This window comes from Gymnogyps californianus, chromosome 1 (assembly GCF_018139145.2).
Source record: "Gymnogyps californianus isolate 813 chromosome 1, ASM1813914v2, whole genome shotgun sequence".
Lineage (NCBI taxonomy): Eukaryota > Metazoa > Chordata > Aves > Accipitriformes > Cathartidae > Gymnogyps > Gymnogyps californianus.
In genome coordinates, this window is record NC_059471.1 from 205,775,701 (window position 1) to 205,794,493 (window position 18,793).

At 39.3% G+C, this 18,793-nt stretch overlaps 1 protein-coding gene across 2 annotated transcripts in view; it reads right to left on the minus strand.

Annotated features, from left to right (window-relative positions):
- MAGI2 (membrane associated guanylate kinase, WW and PDZ domain containing 2) overlaps window positions 1-18,793 on the minus strand; it is a 775,461-nt gene that overhangs the window by 35,982 nt on the left and 720,686 nt on the right. For both annotated transcript variants that reach the window (XM_050892165.1, XM_050892157.1), the window contains 4 exons: window positions 17,739-17,924; window positions 13,505-13,679; window positions 10,177-10,417; window positions 8,319-8,462 (listed from right to left, as the gene is read on the minus strand). In XM_050892165.1, the coding sequence (XP_050748122.1) occupies window positions 8,319-8,462; window positions 10,177-10,417; window positions 13,505-13,679; window positions 17,739-17,924 (746 nt within the window). The remainder of the gene's footprint in view (window positions 1-8,318; window positions 8,463-10,176; window positions 10,418-13,504; window positions 13,680-17,738; window positions 17,925-18,793) is intronic.

Genomic DNA, 18,793 nt, shown 5'->3' on the forward strand with positions numbered 1-18,793 from the left:
TACTTCTGTCCCTTACGTTTGGACATAAAGTCAATATTTTACATTAGTGACTTTGCAGTGGGGTTTCTGGCAGCCTTCTCAAGCCTCACACATGTCAAGCGCTCAGCAGCTGACTCCCTACTGCTCCCAGCACATCACCTGGAGAAGACCTTTTTGGCTCTTAGGACCTACCACTGCTCCTTCCACCTTTATGTTTGCTGTGATTAGAGTAAACTTGCAAGAGGTTTTCCAACAGCAATATCCACTTTTCTCCAATATTCTGAACATAGGACTTCACTGCCTTTTAAGACCTGGAGATTCACACGAGTCACTCAGCAGTATATCTCAAAGTCTTCAGCTTTCTTTCTGATCCAAAATAGGAGTCCAAGGTTTGCTATGGCAAAAGTTAAGGATTACACTGCTCAATCCTTGGTTTATTTTTGGATATAGTGATTGCCCTAAATGTTTGTAAGAAGGTCATAACTGATCAAGCCATTCTTGCCTTCTTCCCATTTCCTTGCTGCGGCCTTCTTGATTGAATAAAGAAATGTCTGTATCTGTCATCTACTATCTCTACTGTGTGACAACTGCTTGCCTCCTATTTTTAATACTTTTTGCTTTAATCACCGTCAAGCTGAGCTGAGCTACTTCTTGCTTACTGTACTTACTGACTGCAACCTCAGGTGTATTCCACTGCAGACTATAGGAAATAACCCTTTAATGTGAGGCTAATCAAAGATGGAGCATCCTAAACAGACGCTCCATTCTTCATTAACAAGAAATCTAGGAGAGGCTCTATACCAGTGAGGAGCCAGTGCAAATTGTGGGGTCTGCACAGCAATGTGCTTTTAAAGATTTCCATTTACTGTAGAGTAAGAAATCGTTCATTCTTCCTTTTGAGCTTTTGTTGGATGGTCTCTGACAGCAAAACAATCAGTCCTGTTGATGATTAGTGCTTCTTCATATTTACCCCTTTCCTTTGGCAATAAGACTACAAAAAGCTGAGATAACCCTGCAAAGACTCTGTTCCGGAGAGATTGAAGAAATATAGCAGTAATGCGTGGAGAGCGGAATCACAAAGATTAGGAGAAGGTACCTATGCATGAAGCTACAGGAACTGCATGTGATTTCTGGTACAAAATTTGGCCATGGAATGGGAATCTCACAAAACAGTACACGTGGCAGCACAGCCATTTCTGATTGGATTTTGTCTTCTCTGAGATGCAAGACAACAGCTACTAAAAATACATTTTAAGAAGAATGATGATACTTTACACATAATGATATGGACTTAAAAGAAGTGTCTGTGGAAGCTGTATTATGTTCAAGCCTCAGACAGGGAATGGTTCCTTAATTGGTGGAAAGGGATGACTTTGATCTTTTAAAAACCTAGAAATCAAGGTCTACTAAAAACGGATACAGTCATAAAATGACTAGATGAACACCAAGCTAAATGTGTGCAACAACAAGCAATCAAGAAAGGTGAAATGGAAAAAACCCATGATGAACACAAAAGAGAAAGACTTCTGCTTTGTGTAGTATAAAAGCCTTTCCAAACACTGTAGGGACATAATTAACTAAAGCTGCTCTAAACTTTGCCTACTTTCAGCTCTGCCTATCTACCCACTGAACCCAGAATAGCTCAAGTGATTTCTGGGTGCCTGAATTGACGCATTCGGTAGTGTCCTGCTCCGGGGACATAGGTTTATATTCCCTTGTTAAACTCCACTGTTATACAGCGTTTACAGAGCCCAGATAGATAGCTGCCTACATACTACCTATTCCTTTGAGAAGCCTGAAGAGCTAGTCTTGATCCTAGTTAGTTTCTTCGGGGAGACATCGTTAGCAATAACCAATTATTACATGACACCCTACTGTTTAGAAGCCTGGCTTCTAGGCTTTTCAAAGGGGACTTAAAATTATGTCTCCTATGGCTCAAGAGAGGGCTTCAATATCAGGTTATGACTTTCATAGGCGCTCTGTCCCTCTTATTGCAAACACAAATGCACAAGTCATGTTGTCAGAAGGAAAAAACAGAAGTTGTTGCCTGACCTTGTATTTAGGACACTTACAAAGAGGGAAATGTCAGTTTTGAATGCTGTCGAATGCTCATACATGGGTTTTGACAGCAGTTTCAAATGTAATGCTTATGCCTTCCATGATTTGAAACTTTAGTTCTGTTTAATTCCAAGTAAGAGACAGACTCCCTCTTGTCTGCCTGCTTTTTTTGACCCTTGGCTCTTGAATACTGAATTCTCCCTTTTTGCTAGGAATAATTCTTGGTGTAGGTGGATGAAGTTTCCTGAGTAACCACAAATAAGGTTGGTGTGAACTCTGTGATCATGGGAAAGGACGAAATACATAAATTGTGCTAGTTTGCAGATTGCCGTGAACCTGTCCACAGCATAGGTCGGTTACTGTTGTGAGTCTCACTGCTCTGCTTACTCGGCAAGCTTGAACAGACCAAGCAAGGCCACACAGATTCTTATGCAACAACAACACAGAAGCTCATAATTGACACTGTAGCAGCTTCCTGTCCCTTGTGCCTATTTTTATCTCCAACTGTGTACAACTGAAACACAGAAAGGGGCACAGACAGCAGGAAAAGCAACAAACAGGAAAAAGGATTGAAGAGTCAAAGGAGGACTGCAAAGCATGAGATAGATAAAATTCTGTGGTGCCTGTATTTCAGATGTCTGTTCTGCAAATATATAAGAAAAATCTACAAAAGAATGAGAAAAATAATGTAGTATTAAGAGATATGAGGAAGCTAGAGATAGGGCTAACTGGCGTACATGGACTGAGAAAAATGATTTGACAAGACAATGAAACTAGAAATGTCAGAGACGAGAAGTATGACTTTCGTGGAAGACGTGAAAAAAAGGATGTAACTCACAAAGTTACAAAATGACACAGATGCACATTGTGTATAAAAAAGCACATTTTGCCCTCATTCTTCATGAATTTCGCATTCACTCAACCCATTTGTGCAAGTTACTCTGTATCTTTGCAGCTCTCAGCCACAGGCTCTTTGTTTGACGCTGGTTTCAATAAACATGCTGACTGCAGGAGATATCATTCAAGGCAATAAGAGATCTGTTGATCATATCTCACATGTCTAGCAAACACTATGACCATCCTTAACAATTCTCCTGAGAGCAGTCAGTAGTTCCCCATCTCTAAGACAGGAAGGCATAGAGATCTGCAGGCAAAGCTCTGCCAATCATTGTCCTCAATGTGAGACAAGAATAAAATATGAGTTATCATGAGCCTTATCTAAATAGACCTGTAAAATTGTTGCCAGTAGTGTTTGAATCTTCAAAGGCTGCGGGGACTGTACTCAACATTACGTCCCTCATCTCTGGTGACTGATTCAACTCAGTATTACTAGCACTGATAATGTGTGCACCATGTTCTTGCCCTACTGTGAGACTAGGCCTTGCAGCTTTAATTTTCAATATTGCCATCACCAACTAGTTTCAAATTTTTTCCCTGATGTTATGATTACTTGAGAAATGGAGTCCTGATGTGCTCAGACCTCTGCCAGTTTGGGATAAGATATCAAAGGCACTAATAATTCTCCAAACTTTTCTCGTGGTTTCTTTAATACATCCTTGTCTTACAGAGCACAGACATGGTCCTATTCAGTCCTTTTTTGCCATGGTGTGGACAGAGTCTTATATTTCTGGTACTTCCTCATCCTGAAGAAGAAAGGAGGGTGGAGATAAATTTTTAGAACTCGGAGATCTCAGTAAGCCTATCTGCCATTTAAAGTTTTAGATAGTCATGTTTTCTTTTGTAGTCTTTTCCTTAGATCTAATGAAACTTTTCTTCATTACTCCTAATTTGTAAGATATCTTGCTCTTTGTGAAAATTCATTTAGTTTACTGGAAGTATTTTGAGTCACATGTTTTGCTGTGGTAGGCTTTTCAGAATTCACCATTGTAGCTTGCTCTCTGCTCAGCTGTCAGAAGTAAGAGGGATCTGTATTTACTGCCAGTGTAGCTATGAGGTTTCCCCCCTACAAAGGTCTTTTGCGAGGAATCTCAATATGTCTTATCTATGAATTGCAGTAAAATCCTGCCGAAGTTAATTGTGGTATATGACCTGAGATATGGTTTTATATGAAGTTACACAATTATGGTTGTGGCTCTCCAACACTGGTTGAGAATAGTTTACCAACCATGCAGGCAGAGGACACATGTGAAGAAACACTTCTTCCTGTAGACTTCTGGGTCCTTTGATGGACATTTCCTTCCCATGTCTAGTGACAGATGAATCCAAGGTAAACTAGGATGTATGCTTGGGCTTTCTGCAGAAGCAGAGTCTATAAGCCCAAATAAAAGTCTCAGTACATGTAAAAGTGCCACGACTAAGAACAGTGTAATAAGCCCGTGAAAGTTTTAAAACTGTTTTTAAGGGAATAATTTGTTGAACCTTAAGACATAATGCAGTGTCTATATAGGCTGGCAGAAAGGGATCCTTGAGTAGAAAAGCAATATGCTGGTGAGACTGATGAACTCTGTATGACATCAACTCACTAGTCTTCCACCTTTCTGGTTCCCCGAACAATTCCGCAGAAAATCAAAGTAGAAAGCTCCATCAGTCATGAAGGGCAATTAAAGACTATTTTAGATCTCATAATCTTAAAATGGAGTGTTCATCAATGGATATGTTTCCAACAAAACCACAAAGTGCCTAGCATGCCATTCCCAGTGGGAAGGAAGACCATGACTTTTGATTTGAAACGGTGATGTGATAACAAACTTCATTAAACCTTTTTCCCCCTTCCATCAATCTTTTCAAATCCAGACAGTTCTGGCAGGGCCAGGGGGAGACCATCACTTCCAGTGCTTGCTCTATGAGTCTGTTCTCTCATCTGCTCCCAAGCTTCACTGGAGTTCATAAAAGCCTGAAGATCAAACCGAAAGTGTCATAAGGATGCCCCGATTTTGGGGTCACTTTCTTCACGTTGTTTCATCATCACCTTTTTGCTCAATTTCTCTTTGCTCCTATTATGGTATATTGTATTAGTTTCATACTTCCTTTCCTCAGTAGTGGATCTACTCTATTTTCTTTTACAAGAGATATTTCCATACTGGTTCTTTATTTACATCTGATTTCCTATAATCTTAGATTTTACTTCTTTAAATTTATACTCTGCATCTGTAATTCATAACACTTTTGCATGCATTTAGACCTCAGAATCTTTTGAATGTGTGCTGATAGGCTTTCAGATTCATATGTGTCCAAGTGGAGTATAGCTGTTGGGCTCATCCCATCGCTACGGTTTTGCAGTGCCCACTAACAGAATACAACATGCAGACTTTGACTTGCCTATCTGGAGCTGTCTTCAGTTAGAGATTTGCTGTGGCTTTTTTTTGGACTGAAGATTTAACTTACCAGTTGCATCAACCTCACTTCTGCACCGCACAATATTGTAAATAGGCAGATTTGTCAACACACGTAATGTGGGTTTTCTTGTACTTTCCTGTGATGTGTCTGGTGGTTGTAGTCAGAGATGGCATTTTTGTCTGGATGAAATGGGTCTAATCCAATAGAGGCAGACCCAGGTCCAGTTTTGGCCCAGTCATTCCACCTCAATTATACAGATTTATAAACCCACTAGTATAAATGTAGCTCTATTACTTTAAAGTACTTTATATTCTTTTATTTATTTCTGTAAAGCAGGGAGATTTATATCAGTATGACTGTGCCTTTATCAGGGCTTTTGCTGACTATAACTAGACTGACAACAAAATGTTATTTGTGGATTACGTTTACTTTTTATATCTAAATGCTTTACAGGTAACATGTTTCATTATATGATCTATTTTTTTCAACAGCTTAGCTAGTTTGATTTTTCTTTTCTTGGCTTGGTGAGTGGGAATAATGGTGGAGTTATGTGCTTTATTTCTTTCTATAAGCACTGCACCTTGTGTTATCTGCTTCATGTTTTTCTGTAAGGCTTCAGTTAAATCAAAGAAGGCTGTTCAAGGAGGAGAAAACAGGGAGCAAAACAATAATGGAGATAAATAGATCATGAGAAGAATTATTAGCTGGAAAATGCTTCTGATAAGATCCTACCACATAAGCATGGTTTACTATCCCCAGTGCTGAAAGCCTAGTATCAGAGAATCTGATCTTTAAAGATGATGGTATGTGAAGCGAGAAGCACTAAACAGGTTTTTGCATATTTTGCTATAGAGATGCATCTGTGAAACAGAGAGATATAGAACTGCAGCAAGCAGGCTGGTGGTCCCAGCCAAGAAATGGGAATGAACCTGCATTATTAACAGTGGATGTAAACTTAGGAAAGGAGATATGGGTACAGAACTCTGCTTCCTTTGCTCATCTTCCTATATACTCTATTCCTTTCAGCAATTATTATTTTTTGTTTTGTTTTTCTGTTTTTGTTTTTAAGAAGCTGTTTCTGGAGCTTCTGCTGTCCATCAGTTACAGGTCACTGGAGATAAAAGTCTTGCAAGTTCCAAACCTGTTTGTGACTGTCGGGTTAAAATGGCTGTTAAACAGGAGAATACAACACAAGACTCAGCGGCAAGGCTGGAGGGTAAAACTGATTCCAAAGAACAATGCTTTTAAAGGGGAGAAAAAACCCAGTTACAGCTATCTGGCCAGAATAACACTTGGCTGCGTATTGTGGCCACATCACCAAAAAACCTTTAAAATAAGTTATTTTAGAAAATATATTAACATTTTTCATTATAAGATACAAGACTTTTCCTAACGGAAAAAAAGCTGCGTATTTGTGTTACACACTTTTTGTATTTAGGCTGTTCACAGAGTGGATAGTCTAACTTTATTCTGTGGTACTAGTTTGTTCAAATTATGCGCAGATTTTAATAGGTTAGTTTTCTGCCTAATACAGGTTATTATTTGAAATGAACCCTCTCCAAAGGCATTGTTCTTCTGTTGTGCTGTAGTCTTAGCCATATGTTTCCAACTATGTGATTCCAGAGCTTATAAAAAGCACAACTTTTCCCCATCTTTAATCACATTATGGCTGCTAATGTACATCTTGCTTATGGCTTTTCATTAAGAGCAACTGACTATGATAGTGCTACAGTAAAGGAAAGAATGAAAACACTCACCAGAGAAGATAGTTCTCAGCTACCAGTTGCCTGCCTGCTTGCCCCCCTGGCTTCCTCGTCACAGGGACTGCTTATGCCATTGCTCCCTTATGCAAGCTCCCAGTGCCAGGGGTTTGCACTCCATGGTACAACAGGACTAACTGAATTCTACAATTCTACAAAGTGGGCAAAGTGATTTGAAGCATAGTAAAACTCCTGAGTTATACACAGAAAGTCTCTGATTGTATATTTAGACCGATGACAATGCTCTTTCTGTATGAAGTCAAACTTGATCATGAAACACAACCTGTGTAACAACCATGACATTTGCAAAATCTGCTACTACTACTCTACAAAACACAATGTTCATTTCCCATCTTTATAATTAAATATTGGTTCAACAAGGCTGCACTAATTAGATACATAAACAATTTTTTTATGCTGACTCTTGGTGGCCTCTTTCACCTATGTTCTCTCCTTCTCCTTTTTGTGTACTCACTATTCTGCAAGGTATCAGCAACCCTTGATGAGTTTATACCTCCTCTTTAGCACAACCAGACAGATCAAAACCAGCTATTTTTGATTAGGTTATTTTTCCTACACAGAACATGTATTTTTTTTATCATGGAATTTCTTAAGTGCATGCTTTTAGATTTAGTATTTGGATGTAGTGTTATTATGATTTCTACCAATACAGGACTCCAATGCACTAAGACCTATGCAGACAAAGAGTGAAAACCGATCCCTACAAACAAGATTGAATAATATCAATAAACAAATTTAGCAAACACTACGAAGGCAACTTGATTAAATTAGTAGAATAACACAGACCAGGTCTTAGGTTTCATAGTTATCCAATAAGTGTCATACAGCTATCACTTTGCCTTTGTGATTAGAGACATAACTGTTAATTATGCTGACATTATTATCAAAGAAACATCAAACTTTTTGTCTGAGATTTTTAAGTTGCTTAGATATGAGTGAAAGAATAAGGAGAAAAATGTGTAACACAGTAAAAGCTATTATCAACAGGAAGTACTACTTTTATTCTGCAAAGAAACTACACAGACCTACTATATGTTTCAACTAATTTCTTGAACTCCTACAGAACAAGTTTATATTATAAGAGGTATTTGGCATTGGCTCTCTTAAACCTGATCAGAGATGAAAAAACTGCTTTCTCTTTGACCCCATCACCAAACATATCTGTAAATATTGAAAAAAATTGTTACAATGCATTTTACTCACCCTCATCCTTCCGTTTCTTATTGCTGGTCCATCTTCTGCTAACCTCAACACATACAAATCCATTTTGTACTCCCTTCCTCCTCGAATACTAAACCCAAAACCTTTGGCTCCTTTCTCCAAATCAACGGTGAAATAATCAAAGTCCTGTATAGAGAAATACAAAATGAAAGACAACTAAACATATGAATGTCATGGTATACATTCAAGAAAACTTTAAAATACATCTCTTCAAAAGTGCACCTATCTAATTGATATAAGCAAAGGGACCTTCAAAGTATACTTCTGCACGGACAGACTTTGGCCATTTCTGAAAATGACTTTAGCAAAATGTAAATGCCTAAGTCTAAACCACCCTGACAGGGCATCTTCCAGCAGTAGCCTGGTACCAAAAGCTCTCTAGATGGTTTCCATATTCATTCTCAATACTTTAATGGCACCAGAGTATAAGTGTTTATGTCTATGTAGAAGTGCTGATTTGGCAAGTGAGGTAGCAGGCAGTTCCTGTATAAGCATCATCACAACTCAAAATTAGTAGGAGAGACACCTCTTAAATTCCCAGCAGAACTTGACACGATCAGCAGGCTGGACTGCATGGAGTCACAAAGTACAGCAACTCTCATCACTTTGGTTAAAACGTGTGCCTTGAGGAGGAGGTGGGAAGCAGGAGATTTGAGTTTCACCCTTTCTATGTCCTGCAGAGACTGAGATTCATCTTTCCAGTTTTTCCTTGGTGGACCCTAACTACCAGCTCCGTAGAGGGGTCTGGGTGGGAACTTGCTCTGTTGCTTCTGGTCCATTGGCAGCCAAGAGTGCAAGAGCCATGGGAGCAGGAGAAAAACAAGAGCAAGCTTGGGTTGTGTAGACCAGTGGTTAGAGAATTAAATTGGACGTGGTGAGAAACAGGTAGTCTAAGCACCTCTCTAAATGCTAAGAGGCGTCTCATAGGGTGTGCGCACGGGGATAGGATTTGCCATTTAGATACTGAAATACATAAAATTTTCAGACCGTTCTCTGGATCCCATTTAAGAATTTGGATATTTTCATTGATATGGTTTATGTGTCTGGCTTTGAAAATATGGACATAGAAACCATCTATCTATGGTTCCAACATATAGTGGCCAGAAGTTTACATGCTCTTATTTAATATTTTTCTGACCTCTGTTTTTTTCTGCCTTTATGTAAGGAGAAAGGAGGATTTTTTTGAAAGTCTGAACTTTGGGCTAAATCCTCAAACCTTCACAGCTGTCAGCAAATATTTGTTATCAGCAGACTCTTGTCCAAGGTAACATAGCTCTTCATCTCAGGTTTATTTCTTTGAATTTGTAAGATCATGCCTGATGTCAAAGAAACTAGTTGCACAAGCTAGTTTCTCCTCATCCAGACTATTACCAACAGAAATGTAATTTTATCAATCAGCATTCACATTTATTTATTCATTTATTCAGATTAGATAAAATCTTCATTTTCAACAGTGCTATAGAAATGCAGTCTGACCTAAGTACATCCACTGTTTGATGACTGTATTATGTTCCTAGGAATAAAAAAATTCCTCTGCTGATGCTAAGGCAGCTTATTTTAGAACTTTTACTTTAACTGTCCAGTACCTTAAAAATAACATTTATTTAACATCATAGTCACACAATTATAAATGTAGTGTTATTTGACAGATGACATAGTTCTTCATTAATATTAATGGTTTTGAAGTAATTTCCTCTACAGAGAAACAGTAACTCAGAGCAAAACCAATAAAGGTTCCTTTTTCTTCTATAATGTCATCTCTTTTACCAATATACAAGATCTCTCCCTACAGCCCCTAATGCTTTCTGTTTAGGAGTGCTCTAAGTATTTCAGTTTGTACCTGGGGCTGCCTGTACTCTGACAGAGGGTACTGCCTGGTGTCGGGTGAATGCTGCCTGTAATCTATCAAGGGTGGCTGCCTGTAGTCGAGAGGTGGTGGCTGCTGGTAATCCATCACTGGAGGATGCCTGTAGTCCAGCGGAGGCTGTCGGTAGTCCGTTGAGGACTGCCTGTAGTCTGTAAATGGAGGTTGCCGGATGTCAGGTTTCACATCCTGTCTGGCTTTTACTTCTGACCTGTAACTGAGAAAGGCAAAATGACTTAGTTTCAGAAAGTGGGAAAACATTAAGAATAGGCATTACATGCAATATTGAGGAGTGAAAGCAAACTGCCTGACTGCAAAATTGCACAAAACAAATTTTCACAGAGAAGCAAAACTTTCGAGGGTAAATAGTTGAGGCATCCAAAAACAGTGAGCGCTTCTGAAACATGGACATAAGCAATTTTCCCTCAGGTCATACTGTGCAATTTTCTAGCTCGTATCGGCGAGATCAGGATTAAGCTCAAAGGGACAGGAACGGGAAAAACATCTTGGTTCCCACTTATCTTGCCTACTTGGAAGATGAAACTGCATGTGAAAACACCCACAATACTCACTACAAAATAATGCACTGAGTTTATAAAGTGCTTTTTTCCAGAATTAAGATTTCTATAGAGTAAATGAAACATCAGTGCAGGCATTTATAGCCCCTCTGTTTCATTGACATAAATTATTATTATAGTGAGCTGCTTCAGGTTAAAAAAGGATACATTCTTCATACTAGCTGTTATCTTTTTAATGAAAGGTATTCTTTGATATGAAATCTGTTACTATCGTGTGTATTATTATTATTACACACTCCCTATAATACTATCTGGCTACAAGCCCGAAGCAGGTCGTATCAGTAGTTATCCACAGAAGTAACACAGGGTGAAAGGAAAACAAATTTGGTCAATGAGCAATTAATAACAAGTACAATATTGCTTTAATTGGTAACTGGTTACAGGAAGATGAGTCCTAACATTTCAAAGAAAATGTGACTTTCTGTAGTACAGCAACTAATTAATTAATTAATTCACTCAGATGGTAATGAGTGGCTCCCTTACCACATGGAAATCAGTGCCTAATGGCATTTTCACACTTCAGGGTGAAGTAAGGGATATTTCTTACTGCAAACCTCCGTACCTCAGCCATGTAATGTGCTGAATGGGCACAAAGGAAGTCCTGAACCTTTTTAGCAAGGTAATTCTGTAATAGTGGTTTGAGTTAGATTTAACAAAAATTTTCACATAGTGGAAGTTTTTACACCCTCCCCTAGGTGCTGAAGGAAATATTTTTTTCCTATACAGGAAATATACATTTCAAACTTTGCTTTAATAATCGTCTGGAAGTTTTCAGTTGACCGAGTGACCATGTAGGTACATGTACACATGCAGATACATGGACACATACAGACTGTGAAAGGGATTTTGAAATGTACTTATTGATTAAATAAAATTACATTCTGAAAAAATGAGAGCATTGTTTTTGATCATGTTAATTTATGTATGAAAAGATAATCTAAATAATCTAAACATTTCAAAATGTTCCAGATATGTTTCAAAACTTCATTACTTATTAGTACAGTTACAGTAACATTATGGCAAGTCTTCCTACACACTAGCTTTAATTAGCTGAATATCTAACCAGACACAAAAACATCAGAACTATTTCCCTTTGACTTTTCTGAGAAGATGAAAATAGCCTGCTGCCACATGTTCTTTTAAAACCTGTACATAGCATCTATATTAAGACCTGCATGTATACGTGCAATCCACTTACTTTCTTTACTCAGTATCATGATCCTATAAAAAGAAGATGAAGAACAAACAGGCTTACTATGATACTGAACCTTATTAATATTGGAAGTAAAAATACTAGTTAGTATTCCTAAGAGTTTTAAATATCTTATGGTATTTTAATTTTGATACAGAAACAATGTACGTGCCTATATAAACAAGCTGTAATCTGACTTACAAAATCTAGTGGAAAATGATACTATATGAACTAGCAATAATGGACCTTTTTCTGGAATAAGAGTTATCCTTAGGCAGGTTCTCAATATACAACCACAGCTGTATCCCAGAAGATGATACTTTTATTTACAGTTGGAGGCACTGTAATTTTTGCTGAATATGTAAATGGTGACATGACCAATTATAGCTTATGCTTTTCAGTAAAACTATTACAGAATTTCTTTTTGGAACGTTAATTAATACAGTTTACTGGTCCCCTCTGAAAATTCCCAAGTCAACAGACATTTAATACTGACTTACAACTGTGCAGAGAGACTTTTGTGAAAGCTTTGCATTGGATTTTGTCAGAAACGTATGTCTTCTAGGAGATGATCACTTTTGGAAAAAGCATTCAATGAAATATAAGGCAAAGAAATTTGCCAAGTGTGACTAATTGAGAGAAAATCATTTTGGGCAAGTGAAAGTGCTACATCTGTTAAGCAAGGAGAATTAGAGGGCATAGTGTTTAAATCACAACTGAACTCAAGTATCTCCAGAAGCAAAAAGTTACAATCCTGTAACCAGCATCTACTATTCGGAGAGAGGTTCTTGATGAGGTGGGTTGGTTACTGAAGATTAGCATAAAGACAGTCAATGTAATCAGCCTCATTTAACATACCAAAAATTAATCCAAAGACTAAATAGTGTTGATTTGAGATCACAGAAAGTTGTACCATCCCACAGCCTGAGCGCACTTTTTATATATACAGCTTTTAATACAGCTGGTCACAAAATGTCTATCCCCCTACTATTTAATTTCCATCACAGATAAATTTGTCAATGCATATGTATGAATTACACATGAGAAATTGGCTGGAAAATGATACACCACAGATAAAATCTGTTGTAAAAATATCTTCCTGAGTCCAAAACTCTAATACACACACACAAAAAAAAAGACATGTAAGATAATGAAAAAAAAGGCCACTTCATGATCAGATACTGATATACCTGTATTTTGTAAGTTGTAGTGATATAAGAAAGTAGTATGTTAGCAATGAAATTATTAGCAAGGAATACTTCAGTGTTTAGTGCCTTGGCAAACATATGATCCTGATGGATGTTCAAGGAAGGTTAGCTAGACCCTTGTTCATAATAATGCATTTCATACCTGAACAAGACTTACAGATCTTCCTAGCAGGCACAACTCATGCTCTGTGAGCGCAATCACGGGACCGTGGCTTGTCAGAGTCCCACAAGCGATGGCTCACAGCTGCTAGAAACAGCTTGAAGACCCAGCACAAGGGTGTCCCATGGTCCTCACAGGAGGCAGAGGCCGGAGGAGCTGCTCTTACCTGTTTTCGTGTCCCTGCAGCTGGAGGGGCTGCGGAGGCAGTGGCTGGGCGACGGGGCTGTGCTGGGCAACGGGGCTCTGCTGTGCCAGGGGACTCTGCTGGGCCATGGGGCTGTGCTGCTGGGCCATGGGGCTCTGCTTCTCTGAGCTGGGGGCCGAGGCTGGGCTGTTCAGCTCTGCGTAATGGGAAGCTGGAGATTAAAGACCTGTCACAGCGCAGCATTTAATAAAGGGCAAAGGTAGACAATAATCATTTTTGGTCACACACTACCTCTGAAAATTCATGCTTTGTCACTTTTACTCTCTTGGGTTATAATTAGATTTTAAGCCATCTGAACCTAATGGGCTCCGTTTGATAGTGTGTGGGATCTGAAATCTTGGTCACTGCTGTAACTCCGGTTGACACCTCCATTATTTAAAATCCAGTTGAACAAGGCCAATTGCTTCCGTGTTTCATGTTTTCTTTAAAGCCTAGAAATACTGATCATAGTATCATACAATCATGGAATGGTTTGGGTTGGAAGGGACCTTTAAAGGTCATCTAGTCCAACCCCCCTGCCATGAGCAGAGACATCTTCAACTAGATCAGGATGCTCAGAGCCCCGTCCAACCTGACCTTGAATATTTCCAGGGATGGGGCATCTACCACTTCTCTGGGCAACCTGTGCCAGTGTTTCACTACCTTCATTGTAAAAAATTTCTTCCTTATATCTAGTCTAAATCTACCCTCTTTTAGTTTAAAACCATTAGCCTTTGTCCTATCACAGCAGGCCCTGCTAAAAAGTCTGTCCCCATCTTTCTTATAAGCCCCCTTTAAGTACTGAAAGGCCGCAATAAGGTCTTCCCAGAGTCTTCTCTTCTCCAGGCTGAACAACCCCAACTCTCTCAGCCTTTCCTCATAGGAGAAGTGCTCCATCCCTCTGATCATTTTTGTGGCCCTCCTCTGGACCTGCTCCAACAGGTCCATGTCTGTTTTGTGCTGAGGACCCCAGAGGTGGACGCAGTACTCGAGGTGGGGTCTCACCAGAGTGGAGTAGAGGGGCAGAATCACCTCCTTCTACCTACTGGTCGTGCTTCTTTGGATGCAGCCCAGGATGTGGTTGGCCTTCTGGGCTGCGAGTGCACATTGCTGGCTCATGACCAGCTTTTCATCCACCAGTACCCCCAAGTCCTTCTTGGCAGGGCTGCCCTCAATCCCTTCATCCCCCAGCCTGTATTGATACTGGGGGCTGCCCTGACCCAGGTGCAGGACCTTGCACTTGGCCTTGTTGAACCTCATGAGGTTCACATGAGCCCACTTCTTGAGCTTGTCCAGGTCCCTCTGGTTGGCATCCGATCCCTCAGGCATGTCAACCACACCACTCAGCTTGGTGTCATCTGCGAACTTGCTGAGGGTGCACTCAATCCCACTGTCTATGTCATTGATGAAGACATTAAACAGTACTGGTCCCGATATGGACCCCTGAGGGACACCACTTGTCACCGATCTCCATCTGGACATTGAGCCCTTGACCACTACCCTCTGGATGCGACCATCCAACCAATTCCTCATCCACTGAACAGTCCACTCATCAAATCCATATCTCTCCAATTTAGAGAGAAGGATGTTGTGGGGGACTGTGTCAAAGGCCTTACAGAAGTCCAGATAGACGACATCTGTAGCTCTTCTCTTGTCCACTGATGTAGTCACTCCTTCATAGAAGGCCACTAGGTTGGTCAGGCAGGTCTTGCCCTTGGTGAAGCCACGCTGGCTGTCTCGAATCACCTCCCTGTCCTCCATGTGCCTTAGCATAGCTTCTCGACATTTGAAATACTTTTCATTTTGAAAAAAACTTTTCAGTTTGAGAGAACGAATGATTTCATTGCTTTCACCACTGTTATGGGATGACAGAGTGTTGTCACAAAAGCTAAAACACTGGTGTGCTTGTGTTAGCTCCTGCTGGTTTTGAGCCCAACAAGAATTTCCTATCTTTTTTAAATCTTTGGGGACAATGAACAGTAAAACCAATCTCAACATATTCTGACTAACCAGCTAAACCAATGTTTTATTTCACTGTATTGTGCCAATTATCCACACATAGGAACACTGCAGAAAACCAGAATCCTTCTTTCCAAACAACATAAAATTCAAAAAGACAGAGAGGCTGGGGTAGGAAATGTAGCCTTGTGGCCTCGTTACAAATAAAGGATGCCAATCTTCCTTCAGGCTTCCCACTGCACTTGGGGGAAGACACATTTGGCACTGAACTCATATCAAATATATTTCTCCCGACACACTGGCACAGTTATGTTGCTCATCATTTACCTATTAAGAAGCGTAAATGAGAGAGACTCCACCTACAAGAAGACAGAACACTGCAGAAGTAATTGCTCATGCATTATCAACAGCAAAGGTACACATTATGTTTTTGTACTCCTGCTTGCAACAGAATGAGTGACAAAGCATCCAGAATGGACATGCGTATGGCTGAGCATCCCTAACAGCAATAGCTATGCACGATCCAGATCTTGCCTAGTTTTATATTTGAATCTAGTTTGAATTTTGAATGACTTTATTTTTTATTTTTTAACATGTGAGTTTGTCCCCTATGACTGCACATTTCTAATGGCTCTCTACTTATTTAATTTATGCTCACAACTATTTAAAAACTTTTGGCTACTTTATTAAAAATCTTTTCAATTTAGGCTTAATTGTCAAAAAAGCTTGTATATTTGCACTTAAGACACTCCTCATGCAGGCATAAGCAATACCTGCGTGTATAATTACTATGCTTAAGACTTTGATTGCCCATTTTACATCCGTGAGTCTCTTTTGTATTGCAAAGTTTCAGAGACAAAGATTGGCAATGATGTCCCTCATTTCTACATTACTCTCATAACTATGGATGAACTAGTCAAATCATAAGCTGCTTCTAAAACTGCTTTGCATTTATACGGTATTTTTCACCTGAAAGTACATTACAGAGACATTAGATCTTTTCCTAACTTTATAAGCTGGGAAGCTAATATCAGAAGGCAAATGAGGTGTCCAGTGTCACACAGGGAAGCCATGCCTTGGGCACAAAACATTTCTCACCACTAGCACCTGAGAACATCTTGTAGCACTGCATCTTAGATGCACCTCTGCTTTCTTTCTAGTTTACAGTATCCATCTCTAACACTGAACTATTAGCAATTTGCTAATATGAATTAATCTGGGTACCAGGGAGGCCTAAATAGGCTGCATGGACTGCATGCAGCATCACATTTTTTGTAGATACTTGCAAAACTGACCTCCAGTGATTATATAGCAGCTCTTCGGTGTGAATTCTGAACTTGTGTATGTTTGTGTTTTTCCCTTCACTGAATTCATTTAACAAAGTTGGTAAGTTCCCCCAGTTGCAGTCCATGGCCAGTGTCAGACTATTTCCTTGTCCTGTTGCTGGATGCAGCAGCAGAAGGTGAAGGTCATCTAACTGGAGCATGGATCATTAAGTAATTACATTACTTGCTGTGTGACATTCCTAGCTCTAATGGTATTTGTTGCTGAGGTATAAAGCCACAGTCTCATTAATAAGGTACAATTCATACACCAGTACAGCACACCGCTAAACTAAAAAAAGCTCTGAAAACAACCCCCAAACCCATGAAACCAACATGAAAAGATCTTCACTGATTAGGAGTAATGACCAGAATAATGAGCCTGTCCCCTGATCCTCACCCTACAAATGAGATAATTTAGGGTTCAGTTCTTTCCTGCCTTGTGCATTTATAGTGATATACGTGGAGGAAACTACCAAATCTGAACTCTTGCTTCACATCACTTCTTGTCACAGGTAGCTGGTAGCTGAACATGCCTGGTGACAGCCATTGCAGTCTCTTGTGAGTCACTGTGCCAAACTTTGTTTTGGTTTATAGCAGGATACAAGGGAACAAACTCAAAACTTGGCTCTCTTGTAGCGTGCTTTTCCATGTAGAAGACAATTCTTCCAAAACACATTAACACTGACTCTCTGGTAGTCACCTCTCTCTCATGTTTCTCCAGGTGTGCTTTAAATATCTTTTTCATAACTAGAAACCTTTTCAAGAATTCAGGTATTATTTGAGCTGGTTCTAAGACTGTAATTTTGGTGTGCTCTATGTTACAGCTGAGAAAGTGAAACAAAAGATGTTCTTTCAAGTGGTGACATAATTCAAGCTAATTGGAGGCTACTTAAAATTTTCTTCCTGTTTTTAAGGGCCAGTGACTTACTTACCCTCCTGAGGAATGATGCGAAGAGTTACACTGAGACCTGCATCTTTAATTAGCTTCACAATATCTGCATGAGGCATGTTAATGATAGACTGGCCATTCACAGCTAAGATCCGGTCTCCAACTTTAAGTTTTGCACAGCGATCTGCAGGACTTCCATCAATTATCCGCCCTATTTTATGGGGTACAGCTAGACAAGGAACAATAGTCACAGTTAACATATGCTGAAAACAGTGGTGAAGTTCACAAGCAAAAGAAAATGAGTTCATTTGGAAGAAAGTTCTATATGAATTAAAAACCAGCTTGTGTACAAACATATAAGAATATAAATTCTTATACAATGTCATTTGCATTAACACAGTACAGATTTCACTAAAAATTCAGAATCCAGATGTGCATATATACATGACATATACATATGAAGTCCAAAATCAGTTTATGGTTCAGCTAGTTTGCAAACCTGGCACGTAACAAGATAATAAACAGATCAGGAGAACAGTAAGGCATTAAAACAGTGAAGGGGATAAATTTGCACAATAAGTAGTAGTCATAAATTGCCTTCCCACCTCCTGCTTTACAGAATTTCTTTATTTGTATGTTGCAATAGAGGCATTACAAACATGATTTATTTTATATACCAATAGATGTTATTACTGAAAATGCCCAGGGTTCGCTAAATTGTTCTCCTTCTCCATTCAGATATGTTAATTGATAAACAGAAATCATACTGAAGATTTATTGAGATGTGCAGCTTTCTAATTAGATACATGCCAGCACGAATTTACAGTTAATTATGAGTGCATAGACACATTTACTACATCGAATATACCCCCCCCCCCCATTCTCAAAACATTACAGATCAACTTTGCTTCTCCTTTTGCTCTTCTCTGTGGTTCTCCACCTTTCTGTGTACTCCATCCATTCTCTTGTTCTGTCTTTTCCCCCATTTTCCATTGCATTTTCTAAATATTACTCTTGATCTTTCTCCCAGTGTTTCTTACATATTCTCCTCTGGTTTTTAACTAAATGCATATACTATAGCTGACTCTTCTTTTCTAG